The sequence below is a fragment of the Phasianus colchicus genome, chromosome 4 (genome assembly GCF_987193195.1).
Source record: "Phasianus colchicus chromosome 4, bPhaCol1.hap1.1, whole genome shotgun sequence".
Classification (NCBI taxonomy): Eukaryota; Metazoa; Chordata; class Aves; order Galliformes; family Phasianidae; genus Phasianus; species Phasianus colchicus.
In genome coordinates this window covers 42,816,778-42,841,155 of record NC_143439.1, presented here as the reverse complement: position 1 = coordinate 42,841,155, position 24,378 = coordinate 42,816,778, and the positions used below count along the sequence as shown (strand labels likewise).

General features: G+C 36.3%; 1 protein-coding gene across 1 annotated transcript; it reads right to left on the bottom strand.

Annotated features, from left to right (window-relative positions):
* Nucleotides 1-4,923: 4,923 nt before the first annotated feature.
* LOC116238902 (coagulation factor XI-like) lies at nucleotides 4,924-20,623 on the bottom strand. Its single transcript, XM_090140085.1, has 15 exons — nucleotides 20,560-20,623; nucleotides 20,122-20,180; nucleotides 18,726-18,888; nucleotides 17,990-18,096; nucleotides 16,724-16,883; nucleotides 16,041-16,150; nucleotides 12,934-13,093; nucleotides 11,998-12,107; nucleotides 11,750-11,909; nucleotides 11,551-11,666; nucleotides 11,020-11,194; nucleotides 9,006-9,181; nucleotides 8,620-8,715; nucleotides 6,712-6,851; nucleotides 4,924-5,196 (listed from the first exon to the last, which is right to left on the bottom strand). Exons 1-15 carry the CDS (start codon nucleotides 20,565-20,567, stop codon nucleotides 5,041-5,043), a joined length of 1,896 nt encoding a protein of 631 aa, XP_089996211.1. The 5' UTR covers nucleotides 20,568-20,623; the 3' UTR covers nucleotides 4,924-5,040.
* Nucleotides 20,624-24,378: the final 3,755 nt, after the last annotated feature.

The window sequence follows — 24,378 nt, the reverse complement described above, 5'->3', positions numbered from 1 at the left end:
AAATTGTCTAACTCATAGAAAATAGTAATATTATAGAAATAAAATATTCATCATACAGTGGTATCTCACTACCCAAGCAATTGTCAGGGCTTAGCCATTGCCCTCTGCCCTGTTGTTAGTCCAAGCTGCAGCCAGGTTGCGGGGTGACACTACCAAGTGCACTGCCAGGGTCAGAGCAGAGCTTTCTCCTAGTGATGGCAAAGGTCACACTTAGCGAGCTAGCACAAGTTATTCACACCTTTATGTTAGTCATTTTTATGCCTATTTTACCTTCTTATCGTTTTTCTTCACTACTTTGGCTTTATTATGATTTTGATTGGATTTGAGATTTCTAAATAAAACAAATGCAGAAACGTAAAAAAAGTTCCTGGTATAAATTTCTTGTACTTGCAGAAGAATGGAATGACTGAACCAGCTAAAGAATGAGTACGAATAAATGAACTAAAAGCCTGATGATGATATTCTGAGATTGAAAAATCACTCATACTACAAACTCTGATTTTGTATTGCTGATGTTGATCAAAGCCAGCAGATAGAAGACTGTCCAGTCTATCCTGTGTGCACAAGACAAGACTGCTTATATAATGCTGCAACCTAGCAGAAAACAGTGACAGAAGTTCCTTGACTGTATCCTCCCACTGCTTTAGTCTCTTGCTGTAAATGGAAGCCATTTTTCAGTCCATAACTTTCCCTAAATCTTTGGTGCACATCTCTCTCTTCCTGCCTGACTGCTGCAAGTTTAATGAAGACCAATGCCTACCTGGAGATTATGGAGTTGTAGTAGGATAGTAAGATATTACTTATCCTCTGCTCCACAAGAGCCCGTAGTAGCTGGGACATCATTATGCACAGTCCACTTTGGTTGCATCCTGATCATACATTGGAGAGAAACAGCTCAGAATTTCACCCCTGTCCAATCATGAGCAATTTAAGCAGGAAGGAAATAGTCACGCTTTATTAAAGTATAGCCTAAGCTGGCTTCAAGGGTACCATGTGCAGGGCCATGTTCTTACAGCTCCTCAAGATGAATTTTCCTCCAGCTCCTTAATTCAGCGCTAGACAACAGTACTGTACTCAAGATGGCTTTAAGTCTCACCCTCAAGAGTGAGCCAAAGTGCTCAGGGCCTTTACAGGGACATTCAGTAGTTCTGGTGCACGTTTATGTGAAATATCGTGGAGTGCCACTGGTAGGGATCTGTTTCCTCTGCTGTTGTCTTAACCTTACTGTTGTCACATGGAAAAGTGCAGGTAAACATACTTACTGGTGATGAACTCTCTGAAATCTACAAAAGAAGATGCTAATTTAATTATTTATGATTATTTCTCAGCTATGCACGTAAGGTTAAAGTATCTTTTTTTAGATCCATTGAACATACACTTTCTCAGATAAAAGCTGTACTAAATCAAGTTCCTTTTTCACGATGACTGTTGAATACAAGACAAATTAGAGCAAAAGTGCCACCTAGTGATTAATCTCTTGAAATTCGAGATATTTTAGTATTCAAGAAAGTATTCTTTTCCCTGAAATATTAGCTGGTCATGTCGTGAGCATTAAAGAAATCAGAGGCTTGTTGAAAACCATCCTAATATTTCTGTAGACATATAGAAAAACTTCACTGTAGAGAAATATACATCCTCTTTCTTTATTCAATTTCTTTTTCATGTTTATAGCTATGTCAGTTGCTCTGATCACCTTATTTTGCACATCTTAAAGTTTTGGATTCCCTGAAATCCAAAGTTTTGTCATATGTGGGTTCATACAATACGCCCAGTATGCAGAATTTATCAACTATTTACCAGAGTTCTAAGGACAAGTAAAGAAAAGTAGCTGCATTCAGTGACTGCCCACAGATTTATGGCTTCAAGGCACCTGTTAAAGCAGTCAGGTCCCAGAAAGCCCAGAAGAGAGGAACAGCCCTGAAGTGGACACATCTTTGCCTTTCTCCTTCTGATCCTTCTCAACCCCCTAATAGGATTCCACTACTCTCCTCTCTACTACCCAAATGATGCAAAAGAACTCTGTCACTGCACAACCCCACTAAAAAAAGCTCTTGTAACATTCAATAAACCTTGGCAACTATAACATACCTGTAAATAACTCTAATAAACCTATAGACATCTAGAACACATTTTACAATACAATACAATACAGAGACCACAGGAAAAGCAATTAATTTACTGCTCCCGAAAATGCTTGCCTAGAAATATGTAAAAATTCACATCTGCTATTATTGTTGCCTTTTATACGAGGTGGAAATTTATATTATTATGTTATAATGCATATATTTCACAAATTATATTAATTAATAATAGTTTTCAAAAAGAAACCTTCATACATACTGGAAATTAGACAGGGAACAAGTATCCACATTTTAATTTAACAGTTCTTCTTCTGGAACGACTGCCACTGCGAATTGACTTCATTCTATCCAGATACTTCCTTGCTTTTCAGAGTCTGCAATGAAGCTTTCATCATGTCAGAATAATTCTTTTTCACAAAATAAATAAATCTTATACTAAAAATCTTATAACAAATGATTCCCTTCCCTCCCTCTCTAGAAGCATGGATTCTGTCTTTACAATAAGAATTTTGGATTCCTCTGTGTAGAAGCAATGAGAGGTTTCATGTCTTCCCATTCCCAGCTCAGGTAATTTTCAAGAATCATAGAATCACCAAGGATGGAAAAGACCAAGATCATCCAGTCCAACCATCCACCTACCACCAATATTTCTCCACTAAAACATGCCTCTTAGTACCACGTCTAAATGTCTCTTGAGCACCTTCAAGGAATAAGACAATATATTTCAGACTCCGCCATACGGCAGAGCATCAGCTGTGAAAGAAAACACATTGCAACACCAATTTAATGGAAAACCAATTTTGCTTAGTTTACAGTCTTATTAAAATGCCTACAAACTGAAGAGTCCACTTGAGCAACTCTTCAGCCAGCTTGCTTTATTTTACAATGAACAAACTGCCCTCTAGACTATCATTGTGTGTATGAATTGTCTTCTCTGTGCCTGAACGAGACTGTAAATTTCTACAAAAAGGGACTTTATTTGAATAAAGTCTCGAGGCAGACTAATGCCAACATTCCCCTGAAAGATTTCTGCTGATCTGGTGTAAGCGAGATGATGTGCTTCATTGATTTTTGGTAGAAAAAAAGAGCAGAATATAAAACACCGCCAGAGACACTTGCCATTAATCAAAATAACAACATAAACTGAAGTTTATGTTCTGTGATAACATAAAGAGGGGAAGATTTAAAGTCTTTAATGAGACTAAAAGAGCTTTTAAGATGTTGCTTTTTTTTCCTAGTTATTTTTCCCAAACAAGGGATAGGAAAAGGAAGGAGAAAAAGAGGCCATAAACTGCCTCTCATTTACTGTAAGGTACCTACTGATAACAGAAAGATTAAGCAGGATCACATTTATTAACACAGATTCTGATGATGTTATTAATTAATTAATTAATTAAATGTTCTCAAATCAGCACTGCATATGTTCTTTAGAAAATATGAATTTAGCTCAAGGATTGGCAGATGAGTATTGCAGATGGTCTCCTGCTGGCTCTTTATTTGAGAATTTTAGTCTCTGTTCTCACAGTGACATATTTCCTTTGTTTCTTCAGCAGCTCTTTTCCAGAGTCTTCATTCATTCCCCTTGAGAATAGAACCACACTTTAATGCCAGAAGTATTTCTCCTTCTTATGTTGCATTTGTGCTTTCTATTTTTTCTTGTCCACTCCCAGTCTCTTTTTTAAGTCCATGAGTTTTTGACAGCACATCAGACGATTGCTGGTATTTTAAACCAGGTTTGGATTAATCAGAGCATGAAGATAACTCCAGCCCTCAATTTTATCTTCCATTCTACATCTGCATTTTGCCATCTTGGTGTGTTTCTCCCACCTTTGTCTTTTGGGCTTCTGAACAGCTGCAGCCAGCATAGAAGTTCTCAAAGCAGGGATTTAGAGTACCGAGAGAGCTCACTCATGACAGGGGCTCTTAGTAGGGTTAAGAACAGGTATAGTAGCTCATAACCTTGTAGTTGTGGAATTTCATTTTTCCTTGGTGAAAATTGTTGCAAATAATGCTTAAAAAATATATATGTTGAACTCATTTATGGCAGCTTGATGAGTATCTTTCCATAAATTTGACATATTTTATTTAATAATTACTTCATTTACTCCTAAAGACACTGCCAATATAGACCTCTACAACACACTCAGTGTGGCTGTGAGGCAGTCATAAACAGAATTCTGGAACATATTTTCAGCAATGAAGGCAATGTAGAGTATTAGGAAACAAGTTTAGCAAAGACAGAAGTGAAAGAAAAATGTGTGCTCCCTTCTGATCCAGAAATACTTCTGGAGAACTTCTTACTACGGAAAAAAATAGTTTGACTGCTGTTTCTCACATTAGTATTTATTTTGGCTACAAAATATTTTTGTTCCCTGATTAAAAACAAATGGAAAGAACAAAAGAAAAAAAGGAGAAAAAAATGGAAAAGATATTACCAAGGTAAAACCAAAATTATTCTGTAGCTGAGATAGTTTATTTAATCAAGAGGATTATAATGTCAGTTGCAGTCTGTCATCAATGACCTTTTGGACTATAGGCCAGATTTTCCTGGCCTTTTAATATTTTCTCTTAATCATTGTTACTTTCAGTTATATTTACAGAAGAGGAGGAGGTCCTGTCATCACTGAAGTAAACAAAAAATCCCTGATCTCCCTAAACAAGTCTCATAGAATATTTTATGCTAGAGATGAAAGAAGTCAATGGCTCAGATGTATTATATTTTCTGACAAATCAGTGATCAGAAAGTCTACTTTTGCTACTGATTTTAATTCATTCATTGTAAAGTTCATTCATTTTTGCTTTTCTACTTCTTTAATCAAGTCTTTTATGCTTCGAGCTAACAGGAAACACCATTTTTAAAACTTTAATACATTTTTTTTTTTTTACATTGAACATCATCCTGTTGCTCCCAGGTTTATTTCTCTACAACAACATTATGAGTCAGTAAGTTATGTTCATGTTATGTAGTTTTTTCCAAAATCCAGTCTGAAAATTCAACAACTTTTGTGTAGACTCCTGGCTGCCGGGGCCGAGCACAGCCTTCGCCCCAGCTGGTGATGCCCACCAGATACCACACTTCCTCGTGCCTGCACGACAGTGGTCCTCCAGAATCTCCCTGTGTCATAGGACAGAAAGAGTTCACAAGGAACAAAATTTCTCTCTCAAAGAAAGCCATGATAAAATCAGCATCATCCAGTGTCAACAATTGAATAACTGCATAGAGTTCAATTACTCTTACTTAAAGTTGCTTTACACAGTGTCAAAGAAGTTTTTCTGTTTATCTGGTAGAATGGTGTCTTAATACTTTCCAGTTATTGTAAGTAAGTTCCTTTACAGTTCAATGTTATTAGGTTTTTTTGTTTGGTTGGCTTTCTTATCTGTATTTGCCAGTTTAACCCCCAGTTAAGAGGACTACAACATGTATGGGTAAGAAAATTAGTAAATTTGCCAGTGTTTTTGTTTGTTTGTTTTGATATGCAAACCTCAGCTGTATGCATGCATTATCCTGCTTGACTGACCATCTTCCCTGGGATAAAACACATCTCTGTTTTCTTTTACTATTCCTCAATGATCTTTCTGAACATAGAGTTCTTTAATATAGCTGTTATAAGCTGCTGAGACAATAGTAAGTGTGTTATTGTTATATAACATCATCATTATGTTCTGATGCTGTTTCATACACAGAAAACTTAACTATTACTGAGGAAATAATGACTTCCCAGCTCCAAGAACTTTTATTTGTAGTTAGTCAACAGTGATCATAATGACAGTACATTAATAGAGAATATATCTTAAATGCTTAAAATGTATACTATATTTGGCAGAGAATTTAATCTTACTAATGTGACTATGTTTTTGTCTATTATAATTGACTGAAAATATTTAAGTTAACAGTAAGTGCATGAGTTTACACTCAAGCAGAAAACTTGGCTCACTGACCTCATGCTGTTGTGATATTTTCAATTGTAATAATGAACAGACCAGTCTGCTTATGCTGTCTATAACCTTCTGTTTTCCATTTCTAACACTCTCTGCTCTGGATGCTTGTGGATAGGGGATGATTTAAAATAAGCTTTTGCATACTATATTTCATGTCAAGAAATAAAAACACAAGAAAAGAAATCTGTGTTCCTGGTTTTCCACTATTACAGAGGAATACTGGTCTGCTCCCTAAATATATGATAGTTAGAACTCATACTTTATGATCTCTGTACATGCTCTTCACATATTTTTTTTTTTTAAGGGGAAGTTGTATAATTCTTAGCAAACCAATGAATTTTGTCTCTTAACTTGAGACGCATAGAGGGAAGTTAACTTTGTCCCCTTAATAGGAGAGCGCAGAGAAGTAAAGAGTATGCATGCCCCTCTCTCTCTCTCTCTCTCTCTCTCTCTCCCTCCCCACTTGGAGATTCTTTACTTGTAGACACATGAAGTCTATCCCAAAGGATTTCAATGTTGCATAAGAAATGCTACACATATACGTTGACTGTCAGTGCTTCCAGCAAGCAAAAGTAACACATTAAAAAACAGTTCTATTTATAAATATATGCTTGTTATGAAAATTAAACATTTATGTAATTCAATTACATATTCAAACAAATTATTGAAATATATGACATCTTTCTGTTACCTTACAGGCATCCTTTCCACCTTCGTCATAGCCAGCACAGATCTCTTTGTCATCTATTCTGCGTTTCCGGTATCTTGCCTGGCATTCCTCTTTTGACATTAGAGGAACAGTAACTTTCTGAAGAATATCTTCTACACGACCTATGTAATAGATGTTACGATCAGATGTTCAGTTCTAGCAAAGTATAAGTTAAAACTATACTCTAAAAGTCTCCATTCAGTGATATTAAAAAGTCAGAGTTCATTGCTTTTAGTGTGCAGTTAGACAGCCATGACATTTGTTTTCATTTTTTATACAGTGTTGATTGTCTGAGTTTTTTAGAATGTTTTGAAAACACAGTATGACTTATGACCAAGAATGTTTTGAAACTCCCCAGTGATTTGCTGTGAAGCTGCGTGTGTATATTGTTTTCAGGGACATTGTGTCTTGGAGCCTGTATTCCCATGAAGATTGTTGCTTTGTGTTATTGATAATTATTTCTTAGTAATATGTTGCAATACAATTGAAGAAATACAGTTTCCAGATGTGTGCTGGCCAACACCCCTGTTGTCCACAGGGTGGTGAAAATTTCATCTAAAGTGAATAAAAGTATTTGAGAGCAGTCTTTTCTGACAAATTAATAGAAGAAATGAGAATTCTTTTAGATGTCACATTAATCTCTAACTCTCAAATGGGGAGGTGTGCAGAGAATGGAACTCTGTTTAAACAGACTTATCTATATATGTAATGTAACAGAGTTTAATAATTAACAGCTACTTGGCCAGCTTCCGGGTAAGATTAGAGGAGTTCAAAACACACTTACTATTAAAACACGAAGGTCATTAATACTTTTCATAAACAACCTTTAGAATCATGGAAGTAATATACATTGATCTCTGATTTCTGAAGTGAAGTCATATGAACAAAATCACATATTTAAAAAAACATGAGTTATGTTCAGACTGTAATTCAGCAATTAGTCTATTATCTGTATGTGTAACATATCATTGCATAACTGAAAGTATGTTTGGGAGGGTACATGGCGATGTTTAACTAGGCAACTTGCATTCATCTACCTGGAGCAGGAAAGCAGGAAAGAATGTAGAGAATCCATCTATAGGAATTCATGCCCACTGACTCTGATGACTTCAACACTGTCTCCCATAGTATTCCCCTAGGAAGCTGGCAGCCTGTGGCTTGGGCAGATAAGCTCTTTGCTTGGTAAAGAACTGGCTGGATGGCCAGGCCCAGAAAATGGTGATGAATGGAGTTAAATCCAGCTGGCAACCAGTCATGACTGGTGTTCCCCAGGGGTCAGTAATGGGACCTGTCGTGTTCATTATCTTTACTGATGACTGGGATGAGGGGAATGAGTGCACCCACAGTAGGTCTGCAGAAGACATCAAGTTGAGAGGAAGCTTCATTGTGTCTTGGTGTAGGAAGGCCCTACGAAGCAATATGAGCGGTCTGGATAGCTGAGCTGAGGCCAATGGGTTGAAGATCAAGATCAAGTGCCAGGTCCTGAACTTTGGCCATAAAAACCCCAGACCACGCTAGAGGCTTGGGGCAGAGTGGCTAAAAGAGAGTGTGAAAGAAACAGACCTGGTGGTATTATTCAAAGCTCAGCTGAACATCAGCCAGCAGCATGCTCAAGTGACCAAGAAGGCTAATGATATCCTGGCTTGTACCTTGGTGGTAGGTGGAAGGTTGGACTGGATGATCCTGAAGGTCTTTTCAAACCTCGGTGATTCTATGACTCTATTACTGCTTTGAATTCACATAAATAAAGCTATGAGCAAATGCACTTTCTTTGCATAGTCCATAAACACCATTCCTGGTTAAGAATTAAAAGGGCATTTTATGATATTTTCTTTTAACACAATGCATTTTACAAATACAAGTAGTCACATTTTAAATATTTATCTGTACCTCTTTCCTTCCTGTAACCCCATCCAATTACCCAGCAGTCAGTATAGAGCATGCTAGCCTCTTCTTTCGATGGCAGGCAAATAGGAAGTTGAAGATCTAAAATATGATTAAAAACATTAGTTTGGCCAATTACTAAAATATTAAGGTTTTTGGGGCACCTACATAATACCTGATGGCCTCCATGTTACTCTTTGTACATTTTACTAGATACTGCCCTAGTCACATAAATAAAAGACCCACATTTTCTTTAAAAAGCCAGCAAAATGATATTCTCCTTAAAACCAAGTGATTACATATTAAAAAATGACAACCCAGATTTCATGAACTGTCACACTAAAAACAGCCTTTATCATCCTGCACATTTCCTTCTGAGATAGTATACATACCAGTAAAATTCATAGCCTTATCAAGTTTCAGTAAAGCAATGTCATATCCAGTCTGTGCAGAATTATACTGAGGATGAATAATAATCTCTTCCACTCTGAAGAAAGGTGTATCCTCAGTTATTTCTGATTGTTTTAAAACACCAGCATAAACACGCCAAATGTTGGGGTTCTGAACACTAAGGGAAAAAGACAGAGATTCGCACTGCTTTAGTTTGGTGCAGGTGCCAGTATCTTCTGAGCATACAGTGAAAAGCACTGACGTTACTCTTCCCAGTTGTATTTTCACACTGTCAAACCTAAAAACAGATTTCTCTTATCCATTCCTCTTTTCATTTATTTTGTTCCTCTTCTTATCGATATTTTCAGCACCATACACTCTTTCCTCTCCCTTACGGTCACACTCTTGTTCCGACCCTTTTTAACCCAATTTCCCCTTCTGCCTTCTTTCATTTTCTGTTTTACTCTGCTCTTACTATTTTTATCTTCAGGAGCCTAACACAAACCCTGAGGAAGTAAAAGAGGTTCTTTCCATTCTCATTCCAGTACAACAACATCTGTAGTAACCAAAATAGAGGTGGAAAAACAAACTCAAGTAGAGTCTATTCAGACACCAAAATAAAAGAAAATAGAAAATATAATACCACAGACCAATATAAAACGTTTCACTTAATATTTATGATTTCAACTTTTCTTTGGGTACATTTAAGGGTTATTTCATTGTGGTATTCTACTATTAGGGCAACCTAAAAATTTTGATACATGCGTCGAAGAAGATGCAAAACGTGTCTTCAATATTAAAAAAATTGTTTTGAAGATTTTATGTGTATATTCATAAATATCAGTTGACCTTAGTCATTTCTAATGAACACAGTCTACACTTTTTTACTCTTTAGACAAGTTCTCCTTTTGTCCTTTATAATGCTGGTAACTCTACAATACCGAATAGATGGTAGAGAATCATATTCCCTATACTGGGTTTTTCTGAGTGTTAAGTGGGGTTATCCAGTTTTATAAGGTTTGTCAATGGAGAACTGGTATTGACAATATTTCTTTATGCTGAAATAATAAGGGATAATGTACAAAAATGCTTGAGTAAGAGTGTCTGATTTTAGCCTAGACAATTTTTTATTCATTAAAGGATTTTATACTACCTGTGCCTTTCTGACATTACACTGACTCAATATATAGCCTTACAGTTTTCAGTCTATAAATGACAGGCCTACCTGCTTTACAGGGTGTGATCTTCTAATGAGGATATGGATCATGCGCAAGATCATTAAATCAGCTCTTCACAACACACATGATTTCACAACTTAAATGTGACGGCAATTTTGTGGTCATTAACAGTACCTACTATATATCTCCATGCAAATTAGCAAAGCTTTGAGTACTCAGAAGTCTAGATATTATTCCCAAGGCTGAAATCTGTACCAAAACAGTGTGTTAATTGACTAGTTGATAGCATTAGAAAATAAAAACTATTAAATGAAAACCAATCCAATTAGGATTTGAATGTTACAGAGAAAAGTAATGTATATTCCAGTGTCAGCCTAATTGGACCCCTTAGAGATTTACCTTGTGTCCAGGCCTTTGCCGAACACCCTGTCAGATTGGTACCATTTCCTAAGTACCACAGAGAAATCTCTGATATTCCATTTCATATGCTTTGAATGACTAACTTAACAACAGATTTTCCTTGATAATATGATATCACAGTAAGAAAAAGTTCATGTTGCATGAGAAAGTTTACACTCTTGTAGGTATCTATCATCTACTTTAGATGCATTAAAATAATCTGTAGCACAGCACTATGCTTCAAAGGGCAAAGTGTGGAGGGCCAATTATGTTGAGTATGAACAGACTACCTTAAAATTTCACCTTCTGATTATATCAAAGTAGTTGATTCTGTTCTAGTTATTTTAATCACACAGATTTATCTTTCTGAAAGGTGAACCTCATCTAATTGGAGATCTTGGATGAAATTTTTATGTGTAAATTTACATTTAGGACTCACCTCATGAAACAGTGGGCAGCTGTAAGGATCCACTGGTTACTTATGATAGAACCCCCACAGAGGTGTCTCCGGCGAGATAGCTTCACATGTAAGCTTACTTGCCATGGCCATTCACCAGGGGAAGAGTCTGTCCCTCCGATTATCCTAATATTTCTTGAAGAATGCTGCATACATACTACAGAAATAATTGAAAACTGCTTAAAGATAATTTTCATTTGATCATGAAAAAAAGATGTAACTACTGCTAACCTACAAATAGGAACAAATCTTAAGCAAAGAACATCAGACATTCTAATCCCTTTACGACTTTTTTTTCTTAACCATAAAATCCAGATTAAAGAAGTTTACAGGGTACTGTCTGTTATGCAGGCTGTGCAGAGTTCACTCTTTTAGAATACTCTTTATCTTCACTATCTGCCTTGTGATAATTTCTATGCAAGTAATATTCAGAAGAGAAAAAAAGTGGGAGGGCTTAGGTTTCCTGTACCAAAGTATATCTAAAAATCTCTTTAAAAGGAAAGTTTTACTTACCAGTACTGGACTTTTTTTTACATAGTCTTAGTGAGTATCCAGAGATCCTTCCTGGCCCATGTTGTATTTCCACTGGAGATCCATTTGAGGACATTCTTAGATGACACTCACACTTTCTGACAACAAATAAATACAAAGATGCAGTTTATACTTCTTATACAGAACACACGCATTAGATGCCTTCCCTAAGAATTCTCACCTTTCCTCATTGCATGACTCTTGGAAGGGAAAGTAAGTGAAAAATTGGCAGCGGATCATGTCTGTGCAAACCTGCTGACAAGCTCTGGGTCCTTTAGTGTAAGTGACATTGAGTTCATCTCCCAAAAAATTCATATGCACGTAAGTGCGAGAATTGCAGGCTGTAAGAATGAGCGTGTTCCAAGCATCAGTAGGTCTATTCATTTCATTAATTCAAGAGTTGTATTTTTATTGTAACTTATTGTTTACCAGGAAAGTATCTTCTGCAATTTAGAAGACCAAAACCTGAAATAGCATTTTCTCGTAATGTAAGTGCTTCTGGTATTCCACTTGCTGATGTTTTCAGGAGGCAAAGATTTCTATAATTAAAAAAAAAAAAAAAAAAAAAAGATTGAATTTATTCTTACATTCTAACATTTATGTTTCAGGTACTGGTAAGGGAAAGCTGTTTCTTAGATGTGCTTTTTTTTCCAAAGTTTTATCTGTAAAAGTATTTAATATGAAAATGTATTCACTAAGTTAATTAGAAGGATTTTGTAGCTATGTGAAATGTCATACAGATGTACTACTGAAGATTGTATGGTATTTATACACACAGGGAAGAGGTAACTTTAGATTATATATGCCATCTCAGTTTTGCTTCAGTTTCATTGAAACGTTATTCTTCGTTCCATCTCTGTTTTCAGCAGACTGTAACTTTTTGACTCTTCACTGTCAAACACGAAAGAAAGAAGTTCAATCTTTAAAAATAAACACTGTTAACTTGATTCAAAATCTTGAAAGTAAATAACTTAATTCTGCTAGGAAACCAGACATCTCTTAACGATTTCATAAAATTCAGCTTTAAGTTATCAAAACAACCTGAAGGCTGTCTCTTTGCTGAACATATATTTTTTCAGATTAATACCAAATATGCAGCTGAAGTACAAGATCCCTGCTCATACCATAGGACAAGTGAAATGCCCACAAGAAATTATAAATGTACAGATGCAACTCATTAAAAATTATTAAAAAAAAAAAAAAAAAAAGCTGTTTTACCAAAAATAAACCTTTAACAATGATTTCCAATAGTATAATAAAATGGTGATTTAAAAGGCTGTAATTGTGGGGTTGTTTCTGTTTGGTTGTTGTTGTGTTTTTTTTTTAATAAATATCTTTCAGAGGGTTAAAAGTTGTCAAATTCACCTTTGGGATTCTATTTGCCATTCCTTGGTGAAGAATGTAAAGAACAAGCAGTTTGGAAAATAAGTACAAATAGTTTGGCAGACAAACGTGTCAGGAGTGAAAAAACTTGTAACATTAATTCCTGAGAATTCTTCATGTTCGAAAATGTCCATTTGACAGTCTGTGTAAAACAAGAAAAGAATGTCAAAATTCCAAATCTTCTATGTTATATCAGAGAGTTAAGATTTACAGATTATACATTCCCATAATTTACATTTTCTCTCCTTTTTGCCTGATAAACTGGAAAGACATAATCTCATTTTAGCCAGAAACTATTTCTTGAAAACATTTTTAATTATTAAACTCATAGAGAGAGCTAGAGCAGGGAGGAGTTTCAAATTACATGCTAGAATACAAATTGGCTAATCCAATATGGAGAGCTCTAAATTAGGAAAAGAAATCAACATACATATCCATAGTTAGAAATAAAACTTACTAATCTTGTCAAGGCCTAAAATTATTAAAATTTGTATACCTAAGAGGATAATGGGAAGACTAGGAGGAAAATGATGAGATGATTCTCTTAATTTTATTTATCTAAATGTTATTTCAAAAAGTAGGCAGACTAAGTACGAGTAACATGCAGCCTTCCCTATAACAGGATCAAAATAACAGACGGTTGGCAGGCTAATTCCCATAACAAGACTATGGGTATGGAAGTCACAGGAAATACCAACATGTTTAAAAGAAATTAATGAGTTGCCTTCTTTGATGATACACTTGAATTCCTAGTTAAAATACTTATGCAACAATAAAAAGGGGGAAAAAATGCAGCACTACTCTTAGAATTATAAAACCGTAGGACTGGACTTGGTGGAAGCAGAGAACCTCTACTCTGAGAAAGGACAGTAGCTGAGCTGATACCACACAGTTGGCACCACACAGTTGGTTACAGAAACATACTGGGAGCATCTTATTACAAAAGGGGGAAAAAAACAAAATGGGGAGGCAAATCTTAATGTGACTTCTGTTAGTACGATGTGATTTAAAAATTAAAAAATAAAACCATAAACAAGAAAAGACCACAATAGAGGTCATTTATTACACAATAGAAAGAGCAAAGAGAAAAAAATCTGAAGAATAGAAAATAAAGGTCAATTAATTCTGACAATTAGTAGGCAAGATCAGATGTTAAGGGCAAAATAGAGTTCAGGAGAACAAATACCATTTTCAGGGAATGATATTTAAATCAGAAATGTGAATCTGCAAGTATGTGGATACTAATCATGATTTCAGTGATCACCAGTTCAATATTCAGTGACCTCAAGGAAGAAACTTTGCAAAAGGCAAAATGTATGACAAATTGCTATGGACAAGTACGAGCAGGAGTGCATAAGAACAAAAGCAGGAAGGCAAAGACAGAAAATGAAAGGGCAAGTAGCAAGAAACATTCTCAGAAGAAAAGTATGTATTTAGTGCCAGTGAATTAGGATTAGGAAAGGAGCCTGGGTTCTGGTCAGGGAAGAAGTTAATGACAATGGACTCAAGAAAGGCTACAGAACTGCCTTTTTTAACATCTCGCTTTCATGAAAACAAACTGCAATTAGATGGTCAACATTACTGAGCAGAGGGAAGAGAACAAGGAACAGAAAATAGAGAAATCTCATAAAACTGATGAATTCAGTGTTCTTAGACTGAAGGAATCTCAGTTTCTTGGTAGTTTCGCTTTTGTTATATACAGAGGATTGCTGTGATTCCAAAGGCTTTGAAAGGGAAGCCTAGTATCTGTTTTTAAAATGATGAAGCTGGATCATGAACAATCTAAGATTAGTCAGTCTAAATAGTCAGAAATAAACTAGAACAAATTTTCAGGTAAAAACATTACAGGCGTTTGGAACACAACAAGGCAGAGGATGACACTGAGATTTTACTAATGTATTAGACATACCTCTGAACAAATGACCTCATTACCTGATAGTATTGTCTAGGATTTTATAGTCTCATGATTTATGATTTATTCTTTCTTTCTCTCTCTAAATCCTTGCCTTTCTTGCAACAAACACACACACACAAAGAGATAGGAACAAGATTGAATTTCACGTGCATTCAGAAATTTTTACTTTTTTTGTCATGGATCATTAATTTCATGTTACCACATGCCCTTGATAAATTCTCCTATGGTCTTTGATTTATTTGACTTTATAAAATCTGAATATCATACTGTTTGTGCTTATGCTACAGTCCTCTGATCCTTCTCAAAGTCTGTCAATGGGATGTTCCTGGCTACTGTGATTTTTCTTCTAACAATAAATACATGTCTTACTAGCTTATCTTAAAGGAGCAATTTGGAAGAAAATCTCCTCTCCATTCTTTCTCAGAGAGCAAGAGAGAAGGAGAAAGAGAGAAAAAACAGATTTTCTTCTCTTTACAAAGATTTTTCTTCCTTTTTTATTCCTCATTATTCATTTTTCTTTAAACGTCTTCATTGTTAGGATCTGAATGAACTATTTTTTCAATATTTTGCAATGATTATTCATCTTGTGAGATTAGAAGAGTCTGAATAAAACTGAATTTTAATTGAATAATTAAAAGTAAGATATAATGCACACAGTTTGATCATGCACTCTGGAGAATTTTTCCTGAGTAATGGTTACAAGAATGAACACAAACAGTGCTTTTATCAAAAACACCAACAAACAGAATTTGTACCTTCATATTAGTCTGTTGTATCGCAAAGCTGCACATCCTCATTAAAAATCTCTTGAAGTATATATGGTACACTAACAGAATTTAGAAAGACTTATATTTCTCTTGTTCTTTGACTTAGATGGGATTCTGTGTGTCATTTTTTTGTGTCTATGGTGCAAAGATAAGATGCTAAGAGTCATCAGGCTAATCTTATGAAAGAATTCTTCATATCATCAAAGTAAAAAAACCTTTTGTAAGACAGAATAATACTGTGGAAAAAAGTCTGTCTTGTTCCTGAGAGTACTAACTGTACTTCAAAGAATAAGTTTATATTATAATTATTTTATGTCACAAAACATCTATGCATGTCAGAGAGTCTGCATCTCATCATCCATAACACTTGAACCTAAACTAAATCAACAGAGATTGTAAGCAGTTACCTAATTCAGAAAGCTGACATGGCTTTAAGGAGAATCCAGACACAACCTCATCAAGCACCCTTATGCTGGTTGGAGTTCCTAAACTGGTATGTTTCAAGAAGCATTTTTCACTGAGTGATAAAGAATAAAGAAAGTAGTAAGACAACAGGTTATCTTCCTTGGTTTACATCATTCTTCTGTTTCCATGAGTCCTACCATAATGCCCACTTTGCTCATAGGCCAGACCAATATCCAGCCTCCAGAAAAATCTTCAAATAAGGAATGGATGCAACTGAATGACAATTTGTAAAACCAAGCAAGCTGACAGCTCAAAAATAGTCCAAGTACAAATGAAAGAACTCCCCTGGCTGCATTTTCAGAGCAGTAAGCAGAGTAAGATTTGACAGAGCAATACCACTGCACAGTTGCCAGTACAATTTGCATTTCAGTATCTCCAGAACATTTAAATTGTTTTCAGTTCTATGAAAATCGAGCCTGCCTTTCTCATCAATGGACAAATGAAAACTAACTTACTGAAGATATTTTCCTAACTGTAAACTTGAATAAACATTACAAGGATAACTAGTTAAAGAAAAACTCATTTCCTTGAATAAATTCTCTCACCTCTGACTGTTATGAGATTTAGTGTACTAAAGCACAGGAATTTAAGTACATCTAAATAAAGGGATCAAATGCATATTTACCGAAAGCTTGCATCATGGTATGTTCTTGGGGCGTATGTAAAAAAATGACAGTGCTTGTCATTGGTGCATCTTTTTTGGCACTGTTGATAGCTGTCAGCTATACTAATGTCATAATTTACCCCTTGCATATCCAATCCTAAGTGGACATCTGGACTGCAAGCTGTGAAAAAAAAAAAAGGAGTAGACAGTTCCAAAAACATTCTCATACTCTCTTTTCCCCCAGAACTTCCCAAACAATAGCAGTTCACAAGACACGGCCATTATCCTGATGTCACTTCCTGTGCTCACTTCAGTTACGTTGCATTTTGCATATACTTACTAAAAACAAAATCAAAAGTATAAGGCATATCATGTCAGAGAAAAAAAACAACAAGCTACAACACTGTTTCTATCCACACCAAGACCATGATGAGATTAATCATACAAAAATTCAGGATCAACACCAAAATGTATACTATTCTATTTCCAAATTTATACAGCAATTTAAAATACCAAATCTGTCTATCTAAGCAATAGCCATCTCCCATTTGAGCCAGAAGATTCAATTTACACTCCACAGAGGGAGAACTACGAGCATGGAGTTTGAAATACTTTCCCTACTAAGGATAAAGGTTTTACCCCTTGGTCAGTATGGTCTCTTCACAGAACACGTGAGTCAGCCAAACACTGGTGGGGTTTTTAAACACACATGTATAGATTTTTATATTAGTGACATTAGCATGATTCTAAAGTAACTCCTATGACATAAATTATCTAAAGAATATGAAAAATAACATCCCATTAAAACGTACTATTCTGGTCTAAATCTATACAGAAATATAAATGTGACAGAAAGCTGACAGAAAAGGGATTTTAAAAGACTTGAATGCTCTGGAACACATGTTCCAGTCAGAAGCAAACGCAACCAATCTATCAATAACTTCAATGGAAAACTTGAATAAAGTAAGATCCACTTAACCCTTCAAATTCATCTTTGGAACTCAAGGTATCAGTTAAATGCCTCCCACCTTTGCCTCTAGCAAATGAAATCCTGACAGCAGGGGCTTGCCTTGACTGGGAAGCCTCTGGAGGATAGTTGGGGTTGAAGCATGAAACCAGCACAGGATTTTTGTGTTATGTTTGAAAGGAATATGGCAAAAGACATCTGGGCAAAGACATCTTGGCCACTTCCTGATTCAGTTTCTGTTTTCAAAATGCTGATTCTCTAACACATTTGCAATGAGATATAGAACACAGAATTCACACATATGGATAACTGTATCTTACCACTAATTTTGATGTTGCATTGTTTTAAAGAATGTCCAGAAATAGCTCCTTCCATCTTCACTTTTGGTAGCATTTCGGTATCACTGTCTTTTAAGTAGCAGGAGAACCTGTTTTAAAAAGGAGTAATTCACAGTTTTGCAGTATAACATAGTACTCCCTCATTGTTTCTCAAGTAAAACACAGGTTGTACATTAATCCTCAACATGAAAATGAAAACAAGTTGAGTTTAAATAGCGACAAAGTTGGTACTAGTATGCTTGGTGATAGATGAGCATATATGGTGTGTGTGGGACCAACACAGTTTGGAGACAGAAACACAACAGGCACAGAGAGGAAAGGTAGCCTCACCTCAGGCTATTGAAATTCCTAATTTCTTAATTGAGAGAAAAATATGCTAACGAGAGTGGATGGGGTGACGGGCAACAGAAGTGACAACTGGAAACATGAAATTGGCCACTTAGTCCCTCAACAATAAGTAAGTGGCGTGGAGGAAGGAATGCATAGTTGGTGCTATTTCCTTGGAGGTGTTGATAAGCAAGTATGCAAGATTAGATGTTGCCAAATTTAATCTTTCAAAGTTCAGCAAATACCCTTTTATGTCATCAGTTTTAAAGATACATGACATAGTCTTCCAAAGCAACCCTGTAACGTTCTGTGCATGCCCATGTTCTGTCAGAACATTACCAAGTTCCTAAAATTATCACAGCAAAAAGTCAAAAGAATATGAACATTTTACCTCTGTGCGGGATCTTTAGTCCACGTCACTGGCAAATATGTGAAGAGCAGGCAGGTAGGATGGTAAGTACAAACTATTTGACAGTAATTGGCACTTGGTGTGAAAACCGTAGTGAGGTCTCCTCCTTGGAAGTAAGTATTTTCATAGATCTGTGTCACACATTCTGATATGAAATGACAAAACGAGTAAATTATCAGAGATGTGGGTGTGGACAGCTCACCAGGAGAGGGTGAAGACATTGCCCCTTATTTACCATGCTTTGGCAGGAGAAAACCCCTTTGGCAGGAGAAGAAAGTAAGTGGGGTGAGTAGCACAGTTCCTCCGAAAGCATCATCCCTGCTCTACAGCCTAGTAAATCAGAAACCTTCTGGAATCCCTCGCTCTATGCTCAAGGCTGTAGGAGTGCAGCTTGAGTGGTGGCAGATGCCCTAAGGTACAGGCCATGAGGTGAGGACCCTTCACAGCAGATTTCAGGAGCAGCAGAAGCATTTTCAAAGGGAGACTGGTACAGAGAACCATTAAGAGAAAAATCAGGAGAAGGATGTACAGATGGCAAAAGGAGTTAGAAAATATGTGAGGGTAGTCCAATTTTTGTCCAGTTGTTGAGGGATTTTCTGAGTCCAGATTCCTAGCTGGTGCCATGTGTGAAACAACTTCAGTGGTTCTCAGCATTTTATAAACTTCCTACCTTTCAAGTCACTTGAACTACTGGGAATGTTTGTAGAATTTGCTATTTTTTTAAAGTTAATATTTTATTAATATGAAATTTGAACTTGAAAAATATCTGGAGCCTCAGAAATTTTCTAAGATTTTATTCTACTTAAATTTCTATCCACATAAAATATTTCTGAAATAATAGTACAATTGTCAAACAGATTTTGCTAAAAAAAAACCCCACCATAACTATCTCATTGTCCACTGAGAATGGTTAATACATTGCTAAACATAAACTCTGTTAGGCACTGGTTATAATCCTTTGGCATAGCGAATTTCAGGGAAATGGAATGTGAGTTTTTGTAGATGACCTTCTGCTAGCCAAAGTAAACCATTAACACATACTGACATTGAAAAACACAGTCACTGCAGACTTCAGCACCAAACAAAAACTATTAAAATCTTCCATCCTAATAATAGGAATCAAAAAATTAATTAGAAACTTCCATCCCCCCTATGAGCTACCCAGACTTAACAGAGTGCAACCCCACTCTCTTGGGACCAGGTTGTATGTGCCAATATGTGTCCCCCTTCCAAAATCATGCTGCTCAGTAGCTCTACCCACTTCACTACACATACAAATACATATTCAGGTCATTTTGAATATTACTCTTTTTAACTGCTCGTTCCTAGAAGGCATGTGTTACTCTATACCAATCTTAGGAGATATATATTGACTTACCACTGTAAACTGAAGCAAGTAAGAAAATGAAATAAAAAGTCTGATAAATCCAAATCATCCTAAAAAAAAAAAAAAAATTAAAATTAAAATTAAAACAACAACAAAGTTTATTAACACTTGGAGAATTTCTGCTTTGTTTCACAGCAGCATTCGTTCTTGCATAGAAAATATTCCATTAGAATACCATCAATCTCAACTCTGTGCTGGTAGTTAAGCGTGTACTATTACCAACACAGCAAATAAATAGCTCACACACACTATTTTTAGTGTACACTGTACAAATTTTAAATTTATCTTTTTTTTTTTAACATGCTAAATTTAAGCTGAAAAAGAATCAAATAAATCAACCACATCACAGAATCCACGAAGATCAACATATATTTCCTTGTGTCTATGAAAACCTTCCTCAAAATATCAGTTGCAATAATTGTTACATACCTGAACATACAGCAGGTCTGTGTGAGTGGATAAGGTTTAAGTTCCTCTTAAAAAAAAAACAAAACAAAATAAAAAAACCCACCATATTGTTAACTGTTTGTGTTAAATATTACTGTGCCTGCAATGCTAACTTGTCTTTGATGTTTACTTTGAATGAGTGCTCATTCTGTCAATATTGTTACTGACCTTGGGCAGCATTTTCAGAGTGTATATAACCAGCACCACACTGAAATCAAAACACAGAGTTTACACTATATAAGTATTTCCCTTCTGAAGACCTTGTAAAACCAAAGGTGACTCCTTGGTGCAGAACAGTCAGCCTCTGCTATTAGCATTACAACCTACAGTTTTACTGCGGTTCTTTCTACGCTGCTTTTCTCTTTCATTGTTAGATGCTGCTCACAGATTCTTCAGTTTGCCAGAAACCAAAAAATAAATCCACAACTGTAAGTGCAACAAGAAATCAAACTTAGTTTATAGCTCATCTAAATCACAGAATTCTTTTAAATTTGTGAAACAAAAAGAAAATAAATTTCAATAAGAAAACTCTTCTAAATCTAAAAAAAAATTCATTTCTAAGTAAAATTTCCAAAGGAAGAACTTTTCCCCTTTCTTTCTCTTTTTTCTCTTCTTTTAGACTGAATATGTTAGCTACACAGATGTACTCCATGAAAAATGTGCCAAAATCCCAACAGCCGTGATACTTTTAAGTATGCTGTTCATAGAATCATAGAATGATTTGGGTTTGGGTTGGAAGGGACTTAGAGATCATCTTGTTATAACTCTCTTGCCATAGGCAAGATCACCTCCCACTACGTTAAGTTGCTCAAATCCCCATCCAACCTGGTCTTGAACACCTCCAGGGTGACTGAAATGACTTCCATGTGACTGATATGCCAGTAAGGCCTCCAGGTCCTCCTTACAAAGGAAGGGCTGTCCTGAGGACACCTCATACCTTCCTGTGCATCAGCTTGCTTTGTCATCACAAACTTGTAGAAGAGAGCTCAAACACTTGCACTACAGCTGCGCTTGTATTTTAACTGCTCTCTTCTGGTTTGCGTGCCACAATGACAAGGGAGAGTGGTGGAAGGCTTTACTGTAAAACATAGCGATAACTTACTTCTGTATCGTGAGGAGTTTATAATGTGCCTTTAGAACTCTGATCTTCAAGTCAGATGAGATTTTTCAATTCTCATGTATTCAATTAAAAATAACATATTCAATTAAAATAATTATGCTTGCTTCCTTTTTTGAGCATACTGAGGGAGGCATTTAACTTCACGGCCAAAAGTTTTTAAAACTTCTCTCCAAAGGCTTTTAATTTTCAACTGAGAAATTGTGCAGTGTTATTTCAGTTTCAGTTCGTTATCAACTCATTAAAAAAAAAAAAAAAAGCAAAACAAAACAAACCCTAAACACTTTTGGAAAATACAGGCATATAACTCAAATGGGCAGAAAAAGAGAAAAGAATCATGGTGAATTTCACCAAGTCTATGTGTGTCGTCATGCAGTATGCAATAATATAAATCCACTGAAAAATTCTCTTTAATCTGTAGTTAATAAATTTGTCTTGGAAAAAGGAACCCTTTGGTAATAGTTGTTTGTTTCATAAGCAAATTAATGGGGGGGTGGGGGGAAAAAAAAGAAGGGAAAAGGACTTCCTTAAAGCAGTTCTTAAACATACATACTACATTCCTTCTAAAAATACATGCCATTTTAACTACATCTATGTAGTACATCAATTGGATGTGATGGTGAAACTGAAAAATAAGACAGTAATGCTATTCAGAGGGAATCACAACAAGCATGTTCACTTTGGAATAAAAAGACATTTTCTCTCAGGGGACCTCTTGTACCCACATGACCAACACTGCCTTGTTTACTCTGATGAACTTTTACTCAGATTTACAGAGCTGTACCTCTGTGCAGAGAAAATGTACTATAAATAGCTTGCTCCTGAATGAATTCATAGAATCATAGAATGGTTTGGGTTGGAAGGGATCTTTAAGATCAACTAGTTCCAATCCCCTGCTATAGGCTGGGATACCTCCCACTAGACCAGGTTGCTCAAAGCCCCATCCAGCCTGGCTTTGAATGTTCCTAGAGAGGGGTCATCCACAACTTTGCTGGGCAACACGTTCAAGTGTCTCACCAAAATCACAGTAAAGAATTTCTTCCTAATGTCTAGCCTAAATCTACCCTCTTTGTTTAAAACCATTTTCCCCTGTCCTGTCACTAACGCCCTTTAAAAAGTCCATTCCCAGTTTTCATGTAGGCCCCCTTCAGGTACTGGAGGTCTCCATGGAGTCTTTTCTTCTCAAGGCTGAGGAGTCCCAGCTCTTTCAGCCTGTCCTCATAGGGGAGGTTCTCCAGCCCTCTGATCATCACCACGGCCCTCCTCTGGACCTGCTCCAACAACTCAGTGTCCCGTTTGTGCTGGAGGCCCCAGAACTGGATGCAATACTCCAGGTGGAATATTAGTACAGTAGAGGGGAAAATCACATCCCTCGACATGCAGGTCATGCTTCTCTTGATGTGACCCAGGACATGGTTGGCCTTCTGGGCTGCAAGCACACATGGCCAGCTCATGTTGACTCTTCCATCAACCAGCATCCTCAAATCCTTCTCCTCAGGGCATCTCTCAAGCCATTCTCTGCTCAACCTGTATCTGTACTCAGAATTGTCCCGACCCAGGTGCAGGACCTTGCACTTGGCCTTGTTGAACTTCATGAGGTTGGCATGGGCCCACATCACAAGTCTTTCCAGGTCCCTCTGGATAGCATTCCTTCCCTCACACATTTCTTGTACAAATCTTATAACTCAGAAAGCATCTTCAAGATCATAGTGGATACGCCTCAGAGATGTGTGTCTAGCTTCTGTGATGGGGCACCCTATAGACATGATCTGGAACAAGATGAAGAGAATCTCAGAGAGAATGAGGGAAGACACCAGCAAAACAGAAACAGCACAAGGTCACATGCCTTTGTGCACATCCTCCTACCTGAAAGAGGGTGCTGTAATAGTATAACAAGTATGGTTCTGAATGCTGCAGCAGAAAAAAGCAATAGAGTATTCTAAAATATTCCCTCTGCATCTTTAATTCTGTGTAGTAAGTATTTTATAAATTAAAAACGCTGAAACGTAATGGCAAATGCTGCTAAAACAAGCTCTAACAATTAAAACTCAAATTCTCCTTCTTTTGATGAAAAATTGCGTCTGTACCCACGCATTACTTAAGTAAAGAACCATCTTTCTTACTATGCCAAACTTTTCTCATGTTTGATTTGATTCCACTCAAAAGGCTAGAATACTGGCTAGAATAACAGCCTTCCATTTGTGGAAAGTGCTGAATTGCAGACTACGTTTAAATAGAAGCAGTATAGAAATCCATTTACTAGAATTACATATCCGAGATATGCAGCTCAGAAATATCTGCACATCAGATGTCAAAAAATAAAACAATGCAGACCAAATTCAGGATCACAGAAAAAAATAGCAAGAAACAATAAATAACAAATCACTTACGAGTTTGCTTTGTAAAACTGTTCCTATAGATTTGATCTACTTAAAGACAGATGTGCTTTCTGTCTTACAGAGAATTACATAGCTACCCCAGTCCTTGTTACTTGCAGCTGAAACACCTGATGTTTGTCACTGTTAGACACTGAAGTAGAAAGAGAGAACATTTCAACATAATGAAGGGTCCCAGTGACTTGAACAGGCCCTGTACATCTTGGCCAATGACAGTCACCAAATAATAACTCTTGGCTGTGCGTGTCTCTGAACTACTACTCTGCCATCAAGTTTGCAAGTTTGGTC